At 37.3% G+C, this 20,987-nt stretch overlaps 1 protein-coding gene across 1 annotated transcript in view; it reads right to left on the bottom strand.

Annotated features, from left to right (window-relative positions):
• Window positions 1-20,987, bottom strand: part of VWA8 (von Willebrand factor A domain containing 8) — a 329,596-nt gene that overhangs the window by 225,847 nt on the left and 82,762 nt on the right. The window contains exons 13-14 of the mRNA XM_032873943.1: window positions 2,982-3,142; window positions 186-299 (exon numbers count right to left, since the gene is read on the bottom strand). Of these exons, the coding sequence (XP_032729834.1) occupies window positions 186-299; window positions 2,982-3,142 (275 nt within the window). The remainder of the gene's footprint in view (window positions 1-185; window positions 300-2,981; window positions 3,143-20,987) is intronic.

A 20,987-nucleotide genomic window follows, 5' to 3' on the forward strand; every position in this document is an offset into this window, starting at 1 on the left:
CTGAGAGTGCAGAACACATCTTGGGTAGCAAACCCAAGTTGTAGGAAATGCCAGATTAGGAGCCTGCTCAAGACACAAAATAATTAAATGATTCGAAGTTAGCTTGGCTTGCCCCTAGGTTCTGAAGAAGAATAAAAAGAAGGCCCATCTGACCACGAGAATTAGAGCCGGGCCCCTAACATTACCTCTGCCGTAGCTGCTCATCAGACAGGTGCAGCTCCTCCTTTAAACGCATGTACCTGTCTTCCCTCAGCAGCCTGGAGCCATCGTAGAGGCTTAGCTCCCGATCGTGGATCAGCCTAAGGGAGAGGGGAAAGTCAGGGAACAAATTCATCGGTTTTGAACACTGAAGTCACTAGAGGTGGAATCAGTTAACATTTTTTCCCCCAAGAGTTTATTTATTTGTATGACAGAGAGAGAGAGAGACATCGAGAGAAGGAACACAAGCAGGGAGAGTGGGAGAGGGAGAAGCAGGCTTCCCGCCAAGCAGGGAGCCCCAGCGTGGGGCTCAATTCCAGGACCCTGAGATGATGACCTGAGCTGAAGGCGGACGCTTAACCATCTGAGCCACCCAGGCACCCCAGAATCAGTTAACATTTTAATCGTGGCTATTATTGTGGGCAATTGAGTCTAACAATTTTGTTAGATGCACCTTTTGAAATTTCAAGTTGGCTAGTGCTGTTATACTTGGTAAAATTTACTGGTTTCTGTACCAGAGAGGAGTAGTCATGGCTACTAGATGTGGACAGTGGGGACGAGAAGGATGAGGAGGAGCTGGAAAGGGGATGGAGGAAGGAGATGAAAAGCAGCAGCTGAAGGGGAGACTCAGGATAACCAGGAGGTGCGTACTGATGAACAAGGCAGGCGGTACACACCCGGAGTCTAACATAACTCTTGAAGGGATAGTATAGTAGGATCAACATATTTCTGTCTTTGGAATTACAGGATTGAAAACATCAAACATCTTTAAAATGAAATAAATAGTGCTAGTTCATATGCCAACTCTGATGGTGACCTAGCCGCCCACAACACAAATAGCACTATCTTCCAGATGTTGCAGAGGCTGAAAAGCACTACTACTAGATTGCACACCAACCACTGAAGTCTCCTGACGGCTACGTCACAGTTGCCCCACATGAGCCCCACTCGGTAAGCACTGAGGCCACGGGGGACTGCATAATGCAGGAGTTAGGAGCATGGGCAGTGGAATGGTCAGATCTGTGTTCAAATCCAGCTCTGTACCTTGTTAGCGGAGTGCCTGGGGAGGGGGAGCACTACTACTCCATGTCTCTAAACGCTTCTCTTTTATAGAATCAGGGCTGTCATACCAACCTCATAGTATTGCTGTGAAAATTAAACATCTAGAGTAAGGCAGACGCTTACTATAATTGTTCTCAGTCTTGGCAGCACATCAGAATCTTCTGGGAAGGGTTTAAAAATGCCAGTGCTCAGGCCTCACTTGTATAGATCACTTCTATCTGAACTTGGAGAGGTGAAGCTCAGGCATCAGTAATTTCTAAGCTGCATTGCCACAAGGTGATTCCAGGGCTAGGAGCCTGAGAGGCACTGGCCTAGCACAATGCCCAGCACAGAGTAAGGACTCAATTAATGATAGCTGCTCCTTTTCCTAAGTGCTTGGCCTAACAGGCAACAGATAACCGATAAAAGGGGAGAAGTATTACTTTTGTTTGTGTCTGTATTTCTTTGTTTAGGAGAAAAAAAACTACTGTAAATCTGTGGAATATTTATGGCAAATCACTAAAAGTTTGTGATTATCACTTTCAAATGCTCTCAGGTTTAATCAGGAGTAACACAATGTTTTTGGAATTTTTTTTTTTAAGATTTTATTTATTTACTTATCAGAGAAAGGGAACATGCACAAGCAGGCAGAATGGCAGGCAGAGGCAGAGAGAGAAGCAGGCTTCCCGCTGAGCAAGGAGCCGGATGCAGGACTCAATCCAAGGACCCTAGGATCATGACCTGAGCCGAAGGCAGTGGCTTAACCCACTGAGCCACTCAGGCATCCCTGTTTTGGGAATTTTTAAATATACTCGGTATCTGCATCTTGTCAAGGACAAGAAACTCTGAATAGTTGGTTGGGGAAACAGATTATTCCATAGTTAAAAATCAAAAGTGTAGAAGTGACAGAATCAAAACAGATCAAATAAAAAATTGGTATCATTAATCTTTCAAAATGAGACAGGATAGAAACACTTCCCATGAAAGTTATACATAAAAGTCTTCTCTTAACGTTACATTCTAGAGAAGTTAATTAGGAATTTTTCTCCACCCAAACTGAAATAAGGAAACAACAGTTACACAAAGTTCAAGTTTATAAACACAAAGTGAGTTTAGTCTATATAAAAATATCATCAAACATCCATCACACATTTTATTTTTTTAATTTATTTATTAGAGAGAGAGAGAGAGAGAGAGAGAGCACGCACAAGCTGGAGAGAGGCAGAGGGAGGGGAGAAGCAGGCTCCCTGCTGAGCAGGGAGCCCAAGGTGGGGTTCAATCCCAGGACCCTGAGATCATGACCTGAACCCAAGGCAGACACTTAACTAACTGAGCTGCCCAGGTGCCCCTCCCTTACACATTTTATATAAGGAACTATACTTTCTCTCTCAAAAAAAATTCCAACAGGATTAACCAATAATTTAGATCTATGATAACAAATTGGAAGAAACGTGAGCTGCAGGACTTACTGTAAGTATCAATCAGTATATATGAAGTTTTTCAAAATTACTACCTAAAAGTTTTCTTTTTTCAATTCTAACTCAGAGAATTTTACCACAGCAGTGTTTTTTTTCCCCAAATCTTCAGTATTGGAAACAATGAATAAAAGCCTCTGCTGTTCTGGTTGGATACAGAAGTAAGTTTCTCGTGATCTACGTGACCCAGCTTAAAACAAATGATGACAGGGTTCCACGTCTACTGTTTACATGGGGAGTTTCTGTGTGTGTGTGACTCATACAAACCTTTGCAATACAGCAAGTGTGCCCGCGTTGACCCGGTGGATGCCATCCAGGAGGACGAGCTTTCCTTCCAGGGCAGCGTTCACAAGGGGCGAGGACCGCCATGCAGTGTCTCCATTGGGAAGAGTGTATCTCTGCTGGAGCAGGTCACGTGCGGTCATGTCCTGAACCCGAGTCCCAGCACCCACCAAAGAAAATGCAGGGTGAATTCAAAAGAGATGGACGGTAGCTTATTTAGCTTTACAGTTACCACTCTGACCAAAACATTCCATATAACAACTGGTAAGTTACCTTCTCTAATCCACTAAAAAGAAAAACATTCAAAAGCTTTTCTTGGTCATTTGAAGTTCTTCCTGTTACTCATCCACATATTACAGTAAGAGTGAGCCCCCCCCATACACTCTTTTTTTATTTAGCTTTCCCCACCTCCTTTAAAATGTTCATTTGATATCTACACAGATGATGGCAGTCATTGCCACTTGACTGTAATGAAATTTAATTCAATCAGCTTTATTTTTGTGCGGGTTCCTTTTTAAGAATGAGAGGCCACACAAACTCAATTGGAGCCCTTTTCTCGCAGCGGAGTCCTCCTGAAAGGCCATGCATGCTAGGGACTCCATATATTTAAAGAGGTTTGAAAATGCAGGACACTGAGGAGGACAGTCATCAGATGAGGTACAGGAATTGACAAACAATAACATGGCAGTTAAAAGCAATTTTTTAAAAGGTTTTATTTATCTATTTGACACAGAGAGAGAGAGAGAGAGAGAGAGAGAGAGAGATGACACAAGCAGGGAGAGCAGCAGGCAGAGGCAGAAGCAGGGTCCCTGCTAAGCAAGGAGCCTGATACGGGACTCAATCCCAGGGACCTGGGATCATAACCTGAACCAGTGGCAGAGCTTAATCAACTGAGCCACCCAGGCATTTCTACAAGCAATTTTTAAAAGCACACACACACAATGCACTAGCACTAAAACAGCGTGACAGATTCAAGCAACTATTAATAGCAGCGGCATAAAAATGTTCATTTTTTAAAAATTTGGCGTGCCATGTAATTGCAACAATTTTTTCTTACATGTATTAATGATGACAAACTAGTTTGTTTTCTGTTATCAGCTTCAGATAACTGTTATGTAACTTATATCAAACAAAATTTCAACTTCTACCATCAATTTTATTCAAAAATTCAGTCTTTTGTAAATTCTTTGATATCTAACTCCAGTTCTTGTTATTTTTTAAAAAGATTTTATTTATTTATTTGACAGAGAGAGAGATCACGAGTAGGTGGGGGGGGGCGGTAAGCAGGCTCCCCGCTGAGCAAAGAGCCCAATGCGGGACTTGATCCCAGGACCCCGAGATCACAACCTGAGCCGAAGCCAGAGGCTCAATCCACTGAGCCACCCAGGCGCCCAATATCCAACTCCAGTTTTAAGAAGACAGAATACTAGGGGCACCTGGGTGGCTCAGTGGGTTTAGCCTCTGCTTTCGGCTCAGGTCATGATCTCAGGGTCCTGGGATCGATTCCCACATCAGGCTCTCTGCTCGGCGGGGGGAGCCTGCTTCCTCCTCTCTCTCTCTGCCTGCCTCTCTGCCTACTTGTGATCTCTGTCAAATAAATAAATAAAATCTTAAAAAAAAAAAAAAGAAAATTTAAAAATTTGCTTATATTCACAATGGCAACAGATCTACACTGAAACCAAGATTAAAACTCTAAGTCTTAATTATTTCAATTTTGTCACTATTTAAAAAGTACTGACTTAGGAAGTATGAATAGGCTTAATAAAGAATCATAAAGACACTTGAGAATAACATTCAAACTCACCAAATCCCCCAGCCCTAAAGATCTGTCTTTGACACATTATCAAAATTTGGCTTAACTCGCTAATTTTATTTAACTTTTTAAATGAACTTTAAACTCTATGCAAACTATATGAGCATGGCATTCTAAGCTGCCAATGATAGCTGCAATACTAAATTTAGCGCCATCATCAGTGTTTAATGAGATGGTTTATCGTAAGAATGAGCTCATTTCTATTCATGGGTATGCCACAAAAGAACAGGAAAGGTGGGGCACCTGGATGGCTCAGTTGGTTACGCATCTGCCTTCAGCCTAGGTCATGATCTTGGGGTCCCAGGATCATCCCCTACCTCAGGCTTCCTGGTGAGCGGGAAGTCTAATTCTTCCTTGCCTTATGTCCACCCTCTCATCCCCCGCTTGTGCTCACTCTCTCTCTCTCAAATAAATAAATAAAATCTTTTAAGGTTAAGAAAAACAAAAAGCAAAAAAAACAAAAAACAAAAAAACAAAAAAAAAAACCAGGAAAGGAGTTCCTGTGCAAGAAAAATAGGACAAATCAAAATAAATGTTTGCAGATTATTCTCATAATCAAATTATGAAAACAACCAAATACACACACAAATCTTTTTAAAATTAATATAAAAACAGGTAAATTTAAAGAAAACTCTTGCTAGTAATTATTTCAGAAAAATATTCACTACAGAGTTACATCATATATTGTTCCAGAGAATAAAGCAGATAGAAAACATGTTTTAACACAGTAGTTCTAAATCAAAGATACATCAGAAATAGTTGGGGAAATTTTTGGAAAATACATAAGCATAGGCCCCATCACCCCAACACCTGGGTTCAGTAGATCCAAGGTGGGGCTTACCACCTGGATTTTACTAGACATTAATTACACAGATGATAAAATTAAATGTCCCCCAGGCAGGAAACATGACTTTAAAGAAGAAATATGAACTCAGTGTGAAATCGGGTCTCATCCTATTTATTTATACCCCTCTCTTATTCTAGTAAGAATTATGAGAATACACGAGGACATATGAAGTGTATAACAAAACAGTATAAATTAAAAGGTAAAAAAAATGAAGATAGAAGAAGAAAGAGTGAGTCTTGTTTCCTTCAAATATTCCTACTGGTGTTCAGAGAAGAGGTAACATGAAGAAAGAATCCCACCGATACTGTATTTTTAAAGAAATGAACGGCTGTTAATTTTGAAAATGCCAGCTTCCCACTGAAAATTATGGCATCCTGACCCATTTTAGCTCTTAAGTCTTTTGCGTGGGCCCAGGAAATATGAGGAATGTGACTCTAGCATGAGAGGTTCAGACCCATATGGAGCTGAGGCTAGCAACTGGTAACATTTTTTAAAGTTTCAACAGAGAAAACTCCTTCTTCTCATACCAAGACATCCTGCATCATCGTTCTACACACACTATGAAAAAGCACTAATCCATTGGCTGATGAGGCCCAAATCCTTTCATATCTTGTTAATTCACACAGTGGCCACAATAGCTGCCTCATTTAAATGAGTAAATATTTACCAGTAAAGATGATGAGAAAGACAACCAGGACACAGGACTCCTCTTTTACAACCCGGCAGTTAGAGACTCCATTATTCCGAACGTAGTATGATTATTTTTGCTACACACCAAGGACTAACAGATCAACAGAGCTCAGCACTGCTAATACCAACCACAACCACAGACCAGAAATATTCTCCCGTTGTTCAATCCTCACAGGAGTAAAATATGGAAAACACTTGGCATTTCCTACAAGACTAGCTCAGTCCAGTTTTACCACCTAAACTCTTTCATATTCTCGTGGTAAAAAAGAGTCATTCTTCACTTCCAGTATGTCTTCACATTAAAATAAAAACCTTTCTGCAAGAAAGAAAAAAGCATTCCTTTTAAATACAAGCTGCTAGGTTTCGTAATTAAATTCCTGTATATAGAGGAAAGATGAAGATTCCAGCTTTGCCTTAAAGAGATAGTGGCCCCCTCTTTCCATAATATGAATTAAAATCAGAAATTATTTTTGATTGTGTGATAGTGCAAGAACACCAAAATAAAACAGAACTTCTGTGCAACTGAACCTAATCAAACCTAACTACTGACAAAATATTTTAGCATAGTGTGAATGAGTCAGTGATATGAAGTAATTTCAATAATAAGCTAACCTTTAACATAGAGTAACAGCATCTCCATCTTATAGAGTATTTGGATTTTAGTACTGTGAAATTGTTGTAATATCCATATTTATTTCAATATATACTGTATCATGAAATTGTTAAAAAATATATCATTTCTTTATTCTTCCTGGGGCAAAATTTAAAAAAGAGTGTGCTTACTCCCTATGATTATTTTGAAAGTACACCAATAAAAATAAAAAAAGATGAATGTCCCAATTTTTGCATATATTATTCTTATCTCTGAAACTCTTGAACTTAAGAGAATAAAAATAGTACTAATGATATCATAGAGCCTGAACCATTTCCTCTTTCTGTATTTCCTTAAAAATTTTAAAACAACAGGACATGAAATCCAGTTCCTTTAGCACTACCATTGTCTAACCTTGAACACCTCACCTTCTCATTCAGATCCCTGGAAAATATCCACATATTTCTTAATTCAGTGTCATTTGGAATTTTGCTCTTTTATTTATTTTTTTTATTTTTTATAATTTTGTTCTTTTGATTTGCAATGGAGAAACCCTACTGAAAAAAAAGTCCTATTAAAATGAGGATGGCTGCATGAAATGTATCAGAAAACATAGATCTGAACCCTAAAGTAATTACATACCTTGTATGTTTTTAGTACTTTCTAATGATATATGTTAATTTTTCTGACATTTCCTTGAGAAACCTGGATGTAAGTCATTAGTTTGATGAAATAAATTCAATAAGCATCTTGTGTGTCAAGAGGCTAAAATAAGACTAGAATTAGTCTTATTCTGGGGGCACTCTCCAAAATGCCCCCAAATACAGCTAGTCTCCACTGCTGTTTAAAAACACCTTTGCATAGAGCACTGGGTGTTACACGCAAACAATGAATCATGGAACACTACATCAAAAATTAGTGATGTACTGTATGGTGACTAACATAACACAACAAAAAAAAATAGTAATAAATAAATAAATAATACCTTTGTATACATGTGTAAAAGATTAAAATAAAGATGTTTTAGCTAACAGTAATTATAGCTCTAGGTGGATATGATTTTTCACTTTCTTCTTTCTGAATCAAAAATATACACTGTGGGCATTCAAATTGTTTTGACTGGGCTAAGTATTATCAATTTTTTTTTTTCACCCAAAAGATACTAGCTGAAATTCTATGGGCTTTCCAGGTCTAGCTCAAATAAGTTCCACTCAAATAAGCAAAAATATCCTGCCAAAAATATCCTGCCCGTAGAGTATAAACATTAAGATGATCCCAGATTTAAGTGAAACAAAGAATACACCAAGGCTAGCTGATGTAAGCCATCAATTTTGCAATAAGGTATTAATTATGTCCATACCTACTAGCGGCAGAATACTGCATAAACACTGTATAAGCATAGAATGTTAATAATTTTTAGGTCCCAGAATAGAGATGAAGCCATTATTTAGAGTCTAAGCATGCTCAATGAACAGAATGCAAGGCATGCTGCCGACACTCCTCAGTGTCATTTATGTTTGATCTTAAAGAAACCTCTCATTTTATATATTGTAAAATTATCTGTAAACTTTTCCATGCTTTCCCCCCAAGTTCCTCTCTTAAAGACCTATTTTTAACTTGTCACATGTATAATAAATGCTTCCTTTATGTATACCATGAAGTATACATAAGCCTACCATGATTGTTTTAAGTGACTCTGCTATGGATGGGAAGAAGCTGCTTTTGGATCACTTGCAGCTCTCTTCACTATAACCAGTGGGATCTAGTCCAGATGATCGGCTCTGCTTAAACATTTATTCTATGAGCACTTATTCTAAGAATTCTAAGAACAAAATTCTTCTTACCAAAGCTCACCAGAAGTCAAATCCATTGTCTCACTAACAACTGATCCAACAAAAGAACATCTTTTGCAAAATAAAACATAAGTCAAGGTCAGTGTATGTACAGAAAATGTCCTATGTATTCAGTGAAGATACACAACCAAACACCCCTCTAACCTTCCTATACTACAGAGGCTAGAAAATAAGAAACATTATTTCTTAGATGCTCTGCAAATAAAATTCTGTGGATAACCCAGGTTCTACCAAGCATTCGCATGTGCACACAACTGGGAACTGAAAAAAAGTGGCAATGAGCAATGAGAGGGAGGTGGCAGCCAGCTCCAGGGAACCTGTTCTAGGACAGCCATGGCTTCATGGCTGAAGCTCTCTCACTCTGTCATTCCTAACTGGGTAAAATCTAAACATTATTCCGTCTCTCCCAGAAATTCTGAAAGCTACCTAATACCCAGTGCTAAGTCCCTCTCAGTACTAGATAGCCAGGATGGACTCTATTGCCCACAACAAAAACCACAACCTAAGGATAATATTATTTTAAGAATAAGCCAACTTATTAAAGCTTGTGCAGAAATGTTGATGAACAACGAAGTCTATGAAAGAGGGTGAAAAGACTTTCCAAAAGAAAGGGAAAAAGCAGATCTTACTGAGCAGAACCCCAGGAACACACAAACTGAAGAACCACATTTTATTCAGATGGTACAGCAAATTTGGCTGCTTTTTATCACAAGGGTATGATTCTATTAGAACACATGGGAAAGTTGCAAATTCTAGCTTAAATATTTGGAATGATATTTGGCTTACATTAAATTAGTTTTTACAAGCAAGTAACAAGGGGTGCCTGGGTGGCTCAGAGGGTTAAGCCTCTGCCTTCGGCTCAGGTCATGGTCTCAGGGTCCTGGGATCGAGCCCCGCATTGGGCTCTCTGCTCGGTGGGGAGCCTACTTCCCCCTCTCTCTCTGCCTGCCTCTCTACTTGTGATCTCTGTGTCAAATAAATAAATAAAATCTTAAAACAAATTTTTAAGAAGTAACAAGATATAAAAATCAAGGTTGTCATAAGTACTAATAAGCAGTTCAAAATTCAGTAAAGACACCTGAAACAGATATGGCATTTGGCTTATTTAGTCACACTAAAACCCCTTCTGGTCGGCCAATGTGGAAGTAGCAGGTACAGTACGAGGAAAGGAGTATTTCAATCCAAATCTGCCACTTCCTTGTAATATGATAAATGGATCACGTGAGGAAAACAACTTTAGAATTAAATGAGATGTCTGGCACCTAGTGGGTATTTGATAAATAACAGCTGAATCAGAACCAAATGAAGAAAAAAAATACAAATACATTGAAATTGAAATTTAACAATAAGTCTAAGTTAACAGTCCAAGATATTAAAAGAAGACAAGTGACAATGCTCTACGACAAGGAATTCTTGTTTCAGGATTTAAAGTAAAGATAATATGGAAACAGGTAGGGATCAGTAAAGAAAAGTTGGCAAAGGTCAGATTTTAGCTGGTCCTTTAAAAATAATGTATATATTTCAGAATTATTTATCCACTCCTTCATATACTGACTGCTTATTGCATTCAAGTAACTGTTCCAGGTGCTGAGGATCCAACAGTGGAACAGATAAACATGGTGCAGAAGCACTAAATGAACTCTGTCAAAGAATACCTTTCCCTTTGCTGTCCTTTTTCTTTTTTTTAAAAGATTTTATTTATTTATTTTTGAGAGAGAGAGAGAGCATGTACACAAGTAAGGGAGAGGGGCATAGGCAGAAGTAGACTCCCAAGCAGGAGCCCAATGAGGAACTCAATCCCAGGACTCTGGGATCATGACCTGAGTTGAAAGCGGATGCTTAACCAATTGAGCCACCCAGGTGCCCTGCTGTCCTTTTTGATTGTCTCTATGGTTTTGTTAAGTGGCTTTCATTTCAAATACCTCAGAAAGTCCAATTTCTCCTACAAGATGGCTTGTAAATCAGCAATAAAGTTCTACACATTCAGAAAGTGGTTTGGATCCTGAGTAGTTGCATTTTTTTAACAGGGTAGAAATAGAAACCCAAAGCATTTCAGAATCGCCAAAGGCAACTAGACAATAAAGCTGAGAGGATGTATTTACTTTTTATTTCCAAGAATAAAATATGTTTGCAAAATACACTGTACATACAAAAATTGTGAATTTCAAAATCAAATCTAAATTATATCCTTTCTTTTCTTTTTTGACATACTCCTCATAAAAAGAATATAGATATATAACATCACCACTAATCTCATTAACCTCTAGCAAACTCATTCCTGCCATGATCTTTGATGACTACAAAATCCTGAGGACCCTTAAAAGATTGCCCTAAGGACTTAAAGGTGTAAAATAAGTGGCCATAATTAATTTTCATAAGAATATTATGAATAAAAAGATATAAAGTATAACAGCAAATGCATGAAACATGGAGGAAGGAATAAAAAAGGTTTTTTTTTTGTTTTTTTGTTTTTAGATTTTTTTATTTTTATTTATTGGACAGAGAGAGAGATCACAAGTAGGCAGAGAAGAGGCAAACAGAGAGAGAGGAGGAAGCAGGCTCCCCGCTGAGCAGAGAGCCCGATGCAGGGCTCGATCCCAGCACCCTGGGATCATGACCTGAGCCGAAGGCAGAGGCTTAACCCACTGAGCCACCCAGGCGCCCCAAAAAAGGGGTTTTTAAATGTATTTGAGCTTAAATGTCTATCTACTTAACATAGACTGCTATATATTTAGGATGTTATAAATGAACCTCATGGTAACCATAAAACCAAAAGTATAATATATACCAAAATAAATAAATAAGTAAATAAGAAGTCCAAACACCATACTACAGAAATTCATCAATCACAAAGAAAGAGTGCAAGAAAGGAACAGAGGACTACAAAAATGACCAGAAAACCATGAACAAAATGGAAATAAATACATACTTATCAATAACTACTTTAAACATAAATGGCCTAAATGCTCCAATCAAAAGACACAGTGTGACATAACAGATTTAAAAAAAAAAAAAAAGACCTATCTATATACTGTCTATAGGAAACTCACCTCAGACATGAAGAAACATACAAAATGAAAGTGAAGGAATATAAAACATTTACCATGCAAATGGACATGAAAGAAAATAAAAATAAAGCCAGGGTAGCAATACTTAGACAAAACAGATTTTAAAACAAAGACTGTAACAAGAGATAAAGAAGGGCATTACAAAATGATAAAGGGATCACTCCAACAAGAGGATATAACAATTGTAAATATCTCTGCACCCAACACTGGAGGACCTGAATACATCAAACAAATATTACTGAATACAAAGGGAGAAATTAATGGCAATACAATAATAGTAGGGGACTTGACACCCAACTTACATCAATGGATGTAAGGAAAGTCAGTAAGGAAACAGTGTCTTTGAATGACAATTAGACCAAATGAGCTTAACAGATACATACAGAACATTCCGCGCAAAACAACAGATGACACATTCCTTTCAAGAGCACATGTGACATTCTCCAGAACAGATCAGATGTTATGCCATAAAACAAGTCTCAATAAATGTAGGAATACTGAAACCATACCATGCATCTTTTCTGACCACAATGGTAGGAGACTAGAAATCAATCACAAGAAAAAAAACTGAAAAAATCACAAACATGTGGAGGCTAGAAAATATTAAATAACCAATGGATCAATGAAGAAATCAAAGAAGAGCTAAAAACAAAACAAAACAAAACAAACAAACAAACAAAAAAACCCCAAACAAACCATGGAGACAAATGACATACATACGATGGCCCAAAATTGCAAAAACAGTCCTAAGAGGGAAATATATAGCAATATGGACTTATCTCAAGGAACAAGAAAAAGTTCCAATAAACAATCTAACTTTTCACACCTAAATGAACTGGAAAAGAAGAACAAACCAACCCATGGTGAGTAGAAGGAAAAAGATAATAATGATCAGATCAGAAACAAATGACACAGAGACCAAAAATAAATAAATAAAAATAGAAAAAAAAAAATCAATGAAACCCTTAGCCAGACTCATCAAGAAAAAAAAAGAAAGAACCCAAATAAAAAGGGAAGTAACAACTGACACCACAGAAAGGATTATAGTAGAATACTATGAAAAATTATATGTCAACAAATTGGACAACACAGAAGAAATGAATAAATTCTTAGAAACACAATCTTCCAAAACTGAATCAGGAAGAAGTAGAAAATCTGAACAGACCAATTACTAGTAACAAAATTGAACTGGTAATCAAAGAGCTACCAAAAAGTAATAATCTAGGACTAGATGTATTCATAGGTGAATTTTACCAAACGTTTGAAGAAGCGTTAGTACCCATCCTTCTCAAACTATTCTGAAAAATGGAAGAGGAAGGAAAGCTTCTAAATACGTTCTATGAGGCGAAAATTACCCTGATACCAAAACCAGACAAAGACACCACAAAAGGGAAAACCACAGGCCAATATCCAACAATACATTCAATGGATCACTCACCGTGATCAAGTGGAATTTATTCCAAGGATGCAAGGAGAGTTTAATATTTACAAATCAATCCACATGATACAACACATTAACAAAATGAAGGATAAAAATTATAATCATCTCAATAGATGCAGAAAAAGCATTTGACAAAATTCAACATTTGTTCATGATAAAAACTCTCAAAAAAGTAGGTTTAGAGGGAAAATACCTCAACATAACAAAGACCATATATGAAAAACTCACCGCAAACATTGTGCTCAATGGTGAAAAACTGAGAGCTTTCCTCTAAGACTGGGAAGGAGACAAAGGATTCCCACTCTCACCACTTCCATTCAGCATAGTACTGGAAGTTGAAGCCATAGATAGCACTCAGACAAGAAAAAGAAGTAAGAGGCATCCATATTGATAAAGAAGTTAAACTGTCATTATCTGCAGATAAAATGATCCTATATATAGAAAACCCAAAAGACTCCACCAGAAAACTATTAGAAGTGATAAATGAATTCAGTAAAATTGCAGTATACAAAATGAATACCCAGAAATTAGTAGTACCATAAGGAATATAGTCAGTGATGTTGTAATAGTATTGTAGGGTGACAGATGGCAATTATACTTGTGCTGAACACAGCATAACACATAGAAAAGTTGAATCACTATGTTGTACACCTGAAACTATGTAACATTGTGTCAACTATACTCAAATAAAAAAAATTAAAAAAAAAAAAACAACCATTGCCCCAGGACCCTAATCAAAATTACTGCAAAGTACATTTAAAACAAAAGTACTGACTAACAGAGATGATCAAATGTAACGACGTGTTCTTACCAACAGTACTGGACTTCATTACACAGTGTCCTTAGATTTGGAGGTACTCCACAGAGAATCCCCAAATTTGCAAATCCTTCCCTCAAACTTACAGATCCCATGTTTTTGGATCACCAAGGATGGTAAATGAAATACCTTTCAGGCTAGAGTTCCTTATTTGGTAGGATTCCTTGGTCACTTGTTTTCTTCCCTGGACTAATGGATTTGGTTTTATCGTAATGTTTATTTTTATACACATGCCTAGAGGTCTCCTACTGTGTTTTTAGAAATCTAATAAATACCTCATGATAACTAAATCTGTTAAGATAACACAAAAGAGTTTGTCTATTACTTAAGAAGTACACGGTTTCAATTAAATAAGGAGTCCAGTGCATAGTTCAAAAAAATTATAAAAGATGTGAATATCAAATTTTGATATTTTTTTAAAAAGCAAATATAAAACCTATGGCCTTTTAAATGGCAAATTTGTGTAACATAAGACTCTTCCTTCAAAATGAATCTCTATAATTGCACAAACTTTAAGGCATACTTTGCATTTTTTACAATATATAAGTTGAAAGGATTATCGAGTTAAACCAGCTAATATCTTGCCTTTTCAATACATAACTTCGTGCTATGTCCTGTCATATACACACTCCAAGTAGTTTTAGTTGTGAGCTTAACATAAAATACCACAAGTGTCATTACATGCAACTTTTGACTGTGTCTCTGTCAAAATGAGAACCTAAGATGCATTTTACAAAGTTTCGGTTATAAAAATAACACAATGTTGAGATGGAGTTCTATCAACTGAAGACAACCATTGATTTTTTGAAATTCCTCCATTCCATTATGTTGTTTTTAAAAAGCTAGCAAGTAGAAAAACAGACCAATACTGAAAAACAAACTGATGTGACAACACTGGCATGCCAAAGCAAATCAAGCTAATGTGAGGGAAAGCATTCCAAATAAAAACAGATGGTAGTGTAGGGCCTCAACCCAGTTCCCTCGTATCTCAGAGTGAGCCTCATTGTCTGCTGCTTATTGTTTTTAAAGATGTACAAGCTAGAAGGCAAAAAAAAAAAAAAAAAAAGGCTTGAAAATGAATAAGCTAGAAACTATTGTACAAGCTTTGGGTAATTTGAGGTATAGACTCTGGCACTTAACCTTTCTCATCCTTAATTTTGAAAGTCAGGAAATTCCACTTTACTGGAATATTTTAGAGTAACTACTTGGTTAACTTTTGGTAAATCACTTTGGTCACTTCAAAGAGGCTACAGAAAGAGATTATTATGTCATCACAAAACTTTATTTTGGAAAAACACAGAAATACATAGAAAATTATAATTCTAGAACTGAAATGAATTTGTCTCAAAATAGAGTCTCCTGCTTTATTCTATAAGAATTTGTTCCCAGAAATCAGGAGTTGATCTAAATAATTATTTCACTTTTTCTACACTACAGAACACTATAAATAGAAAAGCTCTTAAATGTTTTTATGGGGAAAATGAGAACAATGTCTGAAAAATCACACCTATCCCTTACATACATAAAAATAAAAGCCATTCCACTTAAAATATTTTTAGGTTTCCTAAGCCGCTAAGATGGTGCATATTTCCGTGAATATCTACTTCTTGCCAAGCATGGTGCTGTGGTCTAGCCCACTGGTTCTCAATTCTGTTGGGCCTAATATCCCTATTTTATAAACAATACCTTCAAACATTTGCTTTATAAGCTTGAAAAAATCCACAGACAATACAATGCATAATTTCAAATAAAAATACAGGACAATGACTAACCTTTAGTACAAGGCAAATAACTTGTTATAAAATACTACATAACTTCAACCAATAAACGGTCACAACTACACCAAAAAATATAATGTTGAATTTGGGTGCTTAAAGCTAGAGAGAATCACTATGGATATGAAAACTCTATCAGCTGATGCAGGTGTGCTATATTTGTAACTCAAATACCATGAATGGCAATACCTTCAGTGATGTGATCTTCTAAAATGGTCAGGGTGATAGGCAGAATAATATCCCTACACAAAGATGTCTGAGAGTCTGTGAATATGTTACTCCACATGACAAATGGAACTTTGCAGATATGACTAAATGAAGCGCCTTGAGAAGAGGAGATCATCCTTGATTATGCATGTGGGTCCAATCTCATGACATGAGTCCATGAAGCTGCAGGACCTTTCCCAGCTGGGGTTAGAGGGAGAGAGGGCAGCCTGAGAAGGACTCAGTGCTCTGCTGCTGGCTCTAAAACAGAAGGCACTATGTGCGAGGACTGGAGAGAGTCCAATCTAGAAGCTGAAAAAGACATGGATGAATTCCTTCATAACCTGGGTATAAGGAAAGACTTTCTACCCATGACTCAAAACCTAGATGCAACAGAACAAAATATTAATAAATCTATTATGAGGCAAAGAAAAATAAAGCCAAAGAGCAACTGACACTGAGAGAAAATACATGTAGCATATATCACAGACAAAAAGCAAAATGGCTAACACATTAATAACTCAAAAACATAAAGGAAAAAAGGCCACTCAATAGAAAAATGGGCGAAAAAAAAAAAAAGAATAGGTAATTTAGTAAGAAAAGACATGATGTAATGTCCCTTAAAATTAGAAATGATTTTCAGAGATACATTGGGTGGCTTAGTCGGTTAAGTGTCTGCCTTTGGCTTAGGTCATGATCCCAGGGTCTGGGGATCGAGTCCCACATCAGGTTCCCTGCTCAGCAGGGAGCCTGCTTCTCCCTCTGCCTGCTGCTCCCCCTGCTTGTGTGCTCTCACTCTCTCTTTCTCTCTCTCTGACAAAAAATAAAGTAAGTCTATAAAAAGAAAGAAAGAAAAATGATTTTTAATTCTCTCCTAATATAAGAAATACAAACTAAAACTACTCCTTAATACCATTTTGAAGTATCAAACTTGCAACTATTAGAAAGCTTGGTAGCCCCGTCTGTCGGCATTGTTGATGGGAAAGCAAAATGGTATCATATTTATAGAGGCAGATTCGGCAATTCCTAACAAAACTACCCATGCATTTATCTATTGACCTCACAATTCCACTTACAGGAATTAATCCTGAAGATACACTTCTAGGGATACCTGGGTGGCTCAGTTGGTTAAGCGACTGCCTTCAGCTCAGTCCTGATCCTGGAGTCCTGGGATCGAGTCCTGCATCAGGCTCCCCGCTCGACAGGGAGTCTGCTTCTCCCTCTGACCCTCGCACTTCTCATGCTCTCTCTCTCTCATTCTCTCCCTCTCAAATTAATAAATAAAATCTTAAAAAAAAAAAGATACACTTCTAATAACGAAAAAACACATATGCACAAGGTTATTCACTGCAACTTCGTGTGTGATTATAAAATATTGGGAATAAAACCAATTATCCGTATATAAGGCATTGGTTAGATATGAGGGAATATGCAAATACAATGAGGAAGAATGAGAAAGATCGCTTTTGAAAAGGTATCTGCCCTTAGTTAGTTTACACTTTCTATTACAACATTCACAGATGATATAGAATTTTTAAGTTTTACTTTTTCATCTTGACATCTACTATAGGCACACGAAAGGAACAGATTGTCAAACAGGAGTTTGCAAATGATGGGAGAAACAAATAGCTAAATTCCATCAATTTCAAGATACACACTTTTTAAATCAGGATGCACCTTCAATGGACAGAATCTTAATACAGCTGCTGGTCAGCTAATTATTCTCTGCCCGTGTCTGAACCTGGTTTTGTATATCTACTTGTGGCGAAAAGGGGCAACTATAATCCATTCATGTTTTGGTCAACAAATTAAAGACCACTTGGGAAAAGAATATGAGTCATAGCTATTGCCTGAAAACATTTCGGTCAATCCCTTCTGTTAAAGTTAAGACCAATATCAAAATCCAAACGGCTATCAGCAGCTTGGAAGAATATCCTGGAAATAATGGACGAGCACTCTGTTCTTGACAAAGCATGGAAGATGCAGAGAATAGTATGTGAAACACATACACCACCTTTATAGCTGACCAAAAAGTGCTTTAGAAGAGTGAGACTGAAGGTAAAGAAGTTTTAAAAATGTTTCCACCATTTACTGCATTTATATTTTCCTTTTTCTGCATGCACAAGAGATACATGATCTAAATTAAGTCAAAAGAGTTCTTTCAGTAAGAATAAAATAAAAATGCTAATTGATAAAGTCACGTCCTAATTTTATTTGCTGCATGACTTTCTTAGTAGAACACAAAATAATGGCATGTCTTACAACTGATGGCATACTGGCCTGCATGAAATACAGTATTATTACAGTATAGAACCATAGATTTAAGAGCCAGTAAAACACACAGGAAGTACATATAAATCAAACTGGGGACTTATAGAAAATGCAGAGATAGCAGCAGTGGAGCTAAACTGTGAAGAGTAAGCAAACTGGCCCACAGAAGGAGGTTCATACAGCATGAACAAGGCAAGAAAGTATGGCTACCTCACACAGCCAGTCACGCTCAGGAGACCATAAACCATTCTGTATGACTGGAGTTAAAAGATGAATGTTAGCTGCACGGGTTGAAGCCTCAAACCCAGCTAAGGAAGGTTTGCAGGGGCAGAAAAAAAAAAAAAAAAGCAGTGTACTAAGCAACAGAATTTGAATATTAGCTTCCAAATTATTAGAATTGATTCAAAGGCTTAAAGCAGGGGGAAAATTAGAAAGAACAAAATTCAGTGTTGGAACGATAGATTGGGAAAAACCCAGACTTGACACAGGTGGAAAGCCGAGAAAGTTAGAGTTGATAACAGAGGTGAGAAGGGCTGAGCCCCAGAAGTAAAGCTAGGGTAGCAAGAACACACAGAAGTACTGACATAAACACCAATAAAAATGTGGTAAGGTGGGCACCTGGGTGGCTCAGTCGGTTAAGCCTCTGCCTTCAGCTCAGGTCATGATCCCAGGGTCCTGGGATCCGGTCCCACGATGGGCTCCCTGCTCCACGGGGAGTCTGCTTCTCCCTCTACCCCTCCCCCCAGTCATTCTCTCAATCTTTCTTTCTCTCTCAAATAAATAAATAAATAAATAAAATCTTTAGAAAATTGTGATAGGGTTCTCAGCAATTAAAAAGAACAAACTACTGAAACATGCAGCAGTGTTGATGAATTTCAAATGCATTATGTAAGTGAAAGAAACCAGACTCAAAAGGCTGTTTAAATCCATTTATATGCCATTCTAGAAAAGGCAAAATAGGGAGAGAACACTGATCAGTGGTTACCCATGTCAGCGAGGAGTGGCTACAAAGAGGCACAAGGGAATTTTTTAAGCTTATGTAATTGTCCCATTATCTCAATTGTGGTAGTGGTTATACAACCAAATGTGTTTGTCATTTGTGACATACACAAATTTTACTGTATGACTTTACTATATGTGAATTACACCTCAATTAAAAAACAAAAACCTGAATTAAAAACAAAAACACCAAAGGGGTGCCTGGGTAGCTCAGTCTGTTAAGCATCCATCCACCTTCCTTCAGGTCATGATCTCAGGGTTCCATGATCAAGCCGTGTATCTGGCTCCCTCCTCAGTGGGAAGTCTGCTCATCTCTCTCCCTCTGCCTCTCCCCCTACTCATGTTTGCTCTCTCTCTCAAATAAATAAATAAAAATTTAATTTAATTTAATATTTATTTTTATTTTTTTAAAGATTTTATTCATTCATTTGTCAGAGAGAGAGAGAGAGAGAGAGCGAGAGAGAGCACGCACAAGCAGGCAGAGGCAGAGAGAAAAGCAGGCTCCCTGCCGAGCAAGGAGCCTGATGTGGGACTCGATCCCAGGACCCTAGGATCATGACCTGAGCCGAAGGCAGCGGCTTAACCAACTGAGTCACCCAGGTGTCCCTAATTTAATATTTAAAAAAGAAAACAAAAAAAACCCACCAAAACTGTGATAAGGTAGAGCATAGATACATTTAGTCACGGATTACCTGTGGCTCCTTTTCTACTGCAAGACCAGAGTTGAGTTGTTCCAACAGGGTCCACTTGGTCCTCAAAGTCCGAATATTTATGATCCACCCCGTTAAAGAAAGAGTTCATCAACCCTGATAGAGTAATATCACCCACTTGTTTGGCTCTCCTTAAAAAAAGCCCTTAATTGCCCATAAAAGGAATAGGAAGACAGTAACAGAATGTGCATAAACACGCTATTCAGGCTAACTAGAGGAGAGAAATGAGTTGTTTTCTAAATACATCCTGAATTAAATTCCAGAAGAAGAGAGTATATATTCAGTTCTAAATAACAGCCACCGATTGTTTTTAGAAATGTTCACAGAACCCTCCCATTATATTACCACATCTTCTGATTCAACCTATTGTTTAAATTATATGTTTGATGGATATTTTTTCTTGTTAAAGTGACAAGAGACTGGCTTTTTACTGAAGTAATTAGCTAGCACTCTAAAACTGCTTCTTTATATAACTTCTACATGAAACAACTAGCTTTCATGTGTTTGAGGTATGAAGTGTGCATTCAAATAATTAGAGACGTTATTACTTCATTTCTTTGAAGCTGCAAAATATGGATAATAAAGCTTGTGGCATTTTTACATAAAAATAAAGCACAAGCACTATGTGAAAATCTTAAAAACGAGTTAAGGAAAGAAATTATACCTGTGCCTAAAAACAATTCTGATATATATGAGTTGTATTCATTATTCATTTCTAAAATGAAGGAATGTAATAAAGTGTTAATATACACAGGCAATAATCACAATGGCCACTTTGAAATTAGCTGAGCATAATCTTGAGTTGCCTTTTCCAATAATGGTGATATCTTACACAGAGTCATTTATACTCTGTTTCCAATAACATATATTTCTGAAGTAGCTTGTGGAGTACAGCTATAGTTTGTGGCTTT

This window comes from Lontra canadensis, unplaced genomic scaffold, assembly GCF_010015895.1.
Source record: "Lontra canadensis isolate GAN:19392208 unplaced genomic scaffold, GSC_riverotter_1.0 scaffold51, whole genome shotgun sequence".
In the NCBI taxonomy this organism is placed as follows: domain Eukaryota; kingdom Metazoa; phylum Chordata; class Mammalia; order Carnivora; family Mustelidae; genus Lontra; species Lontra canadensis.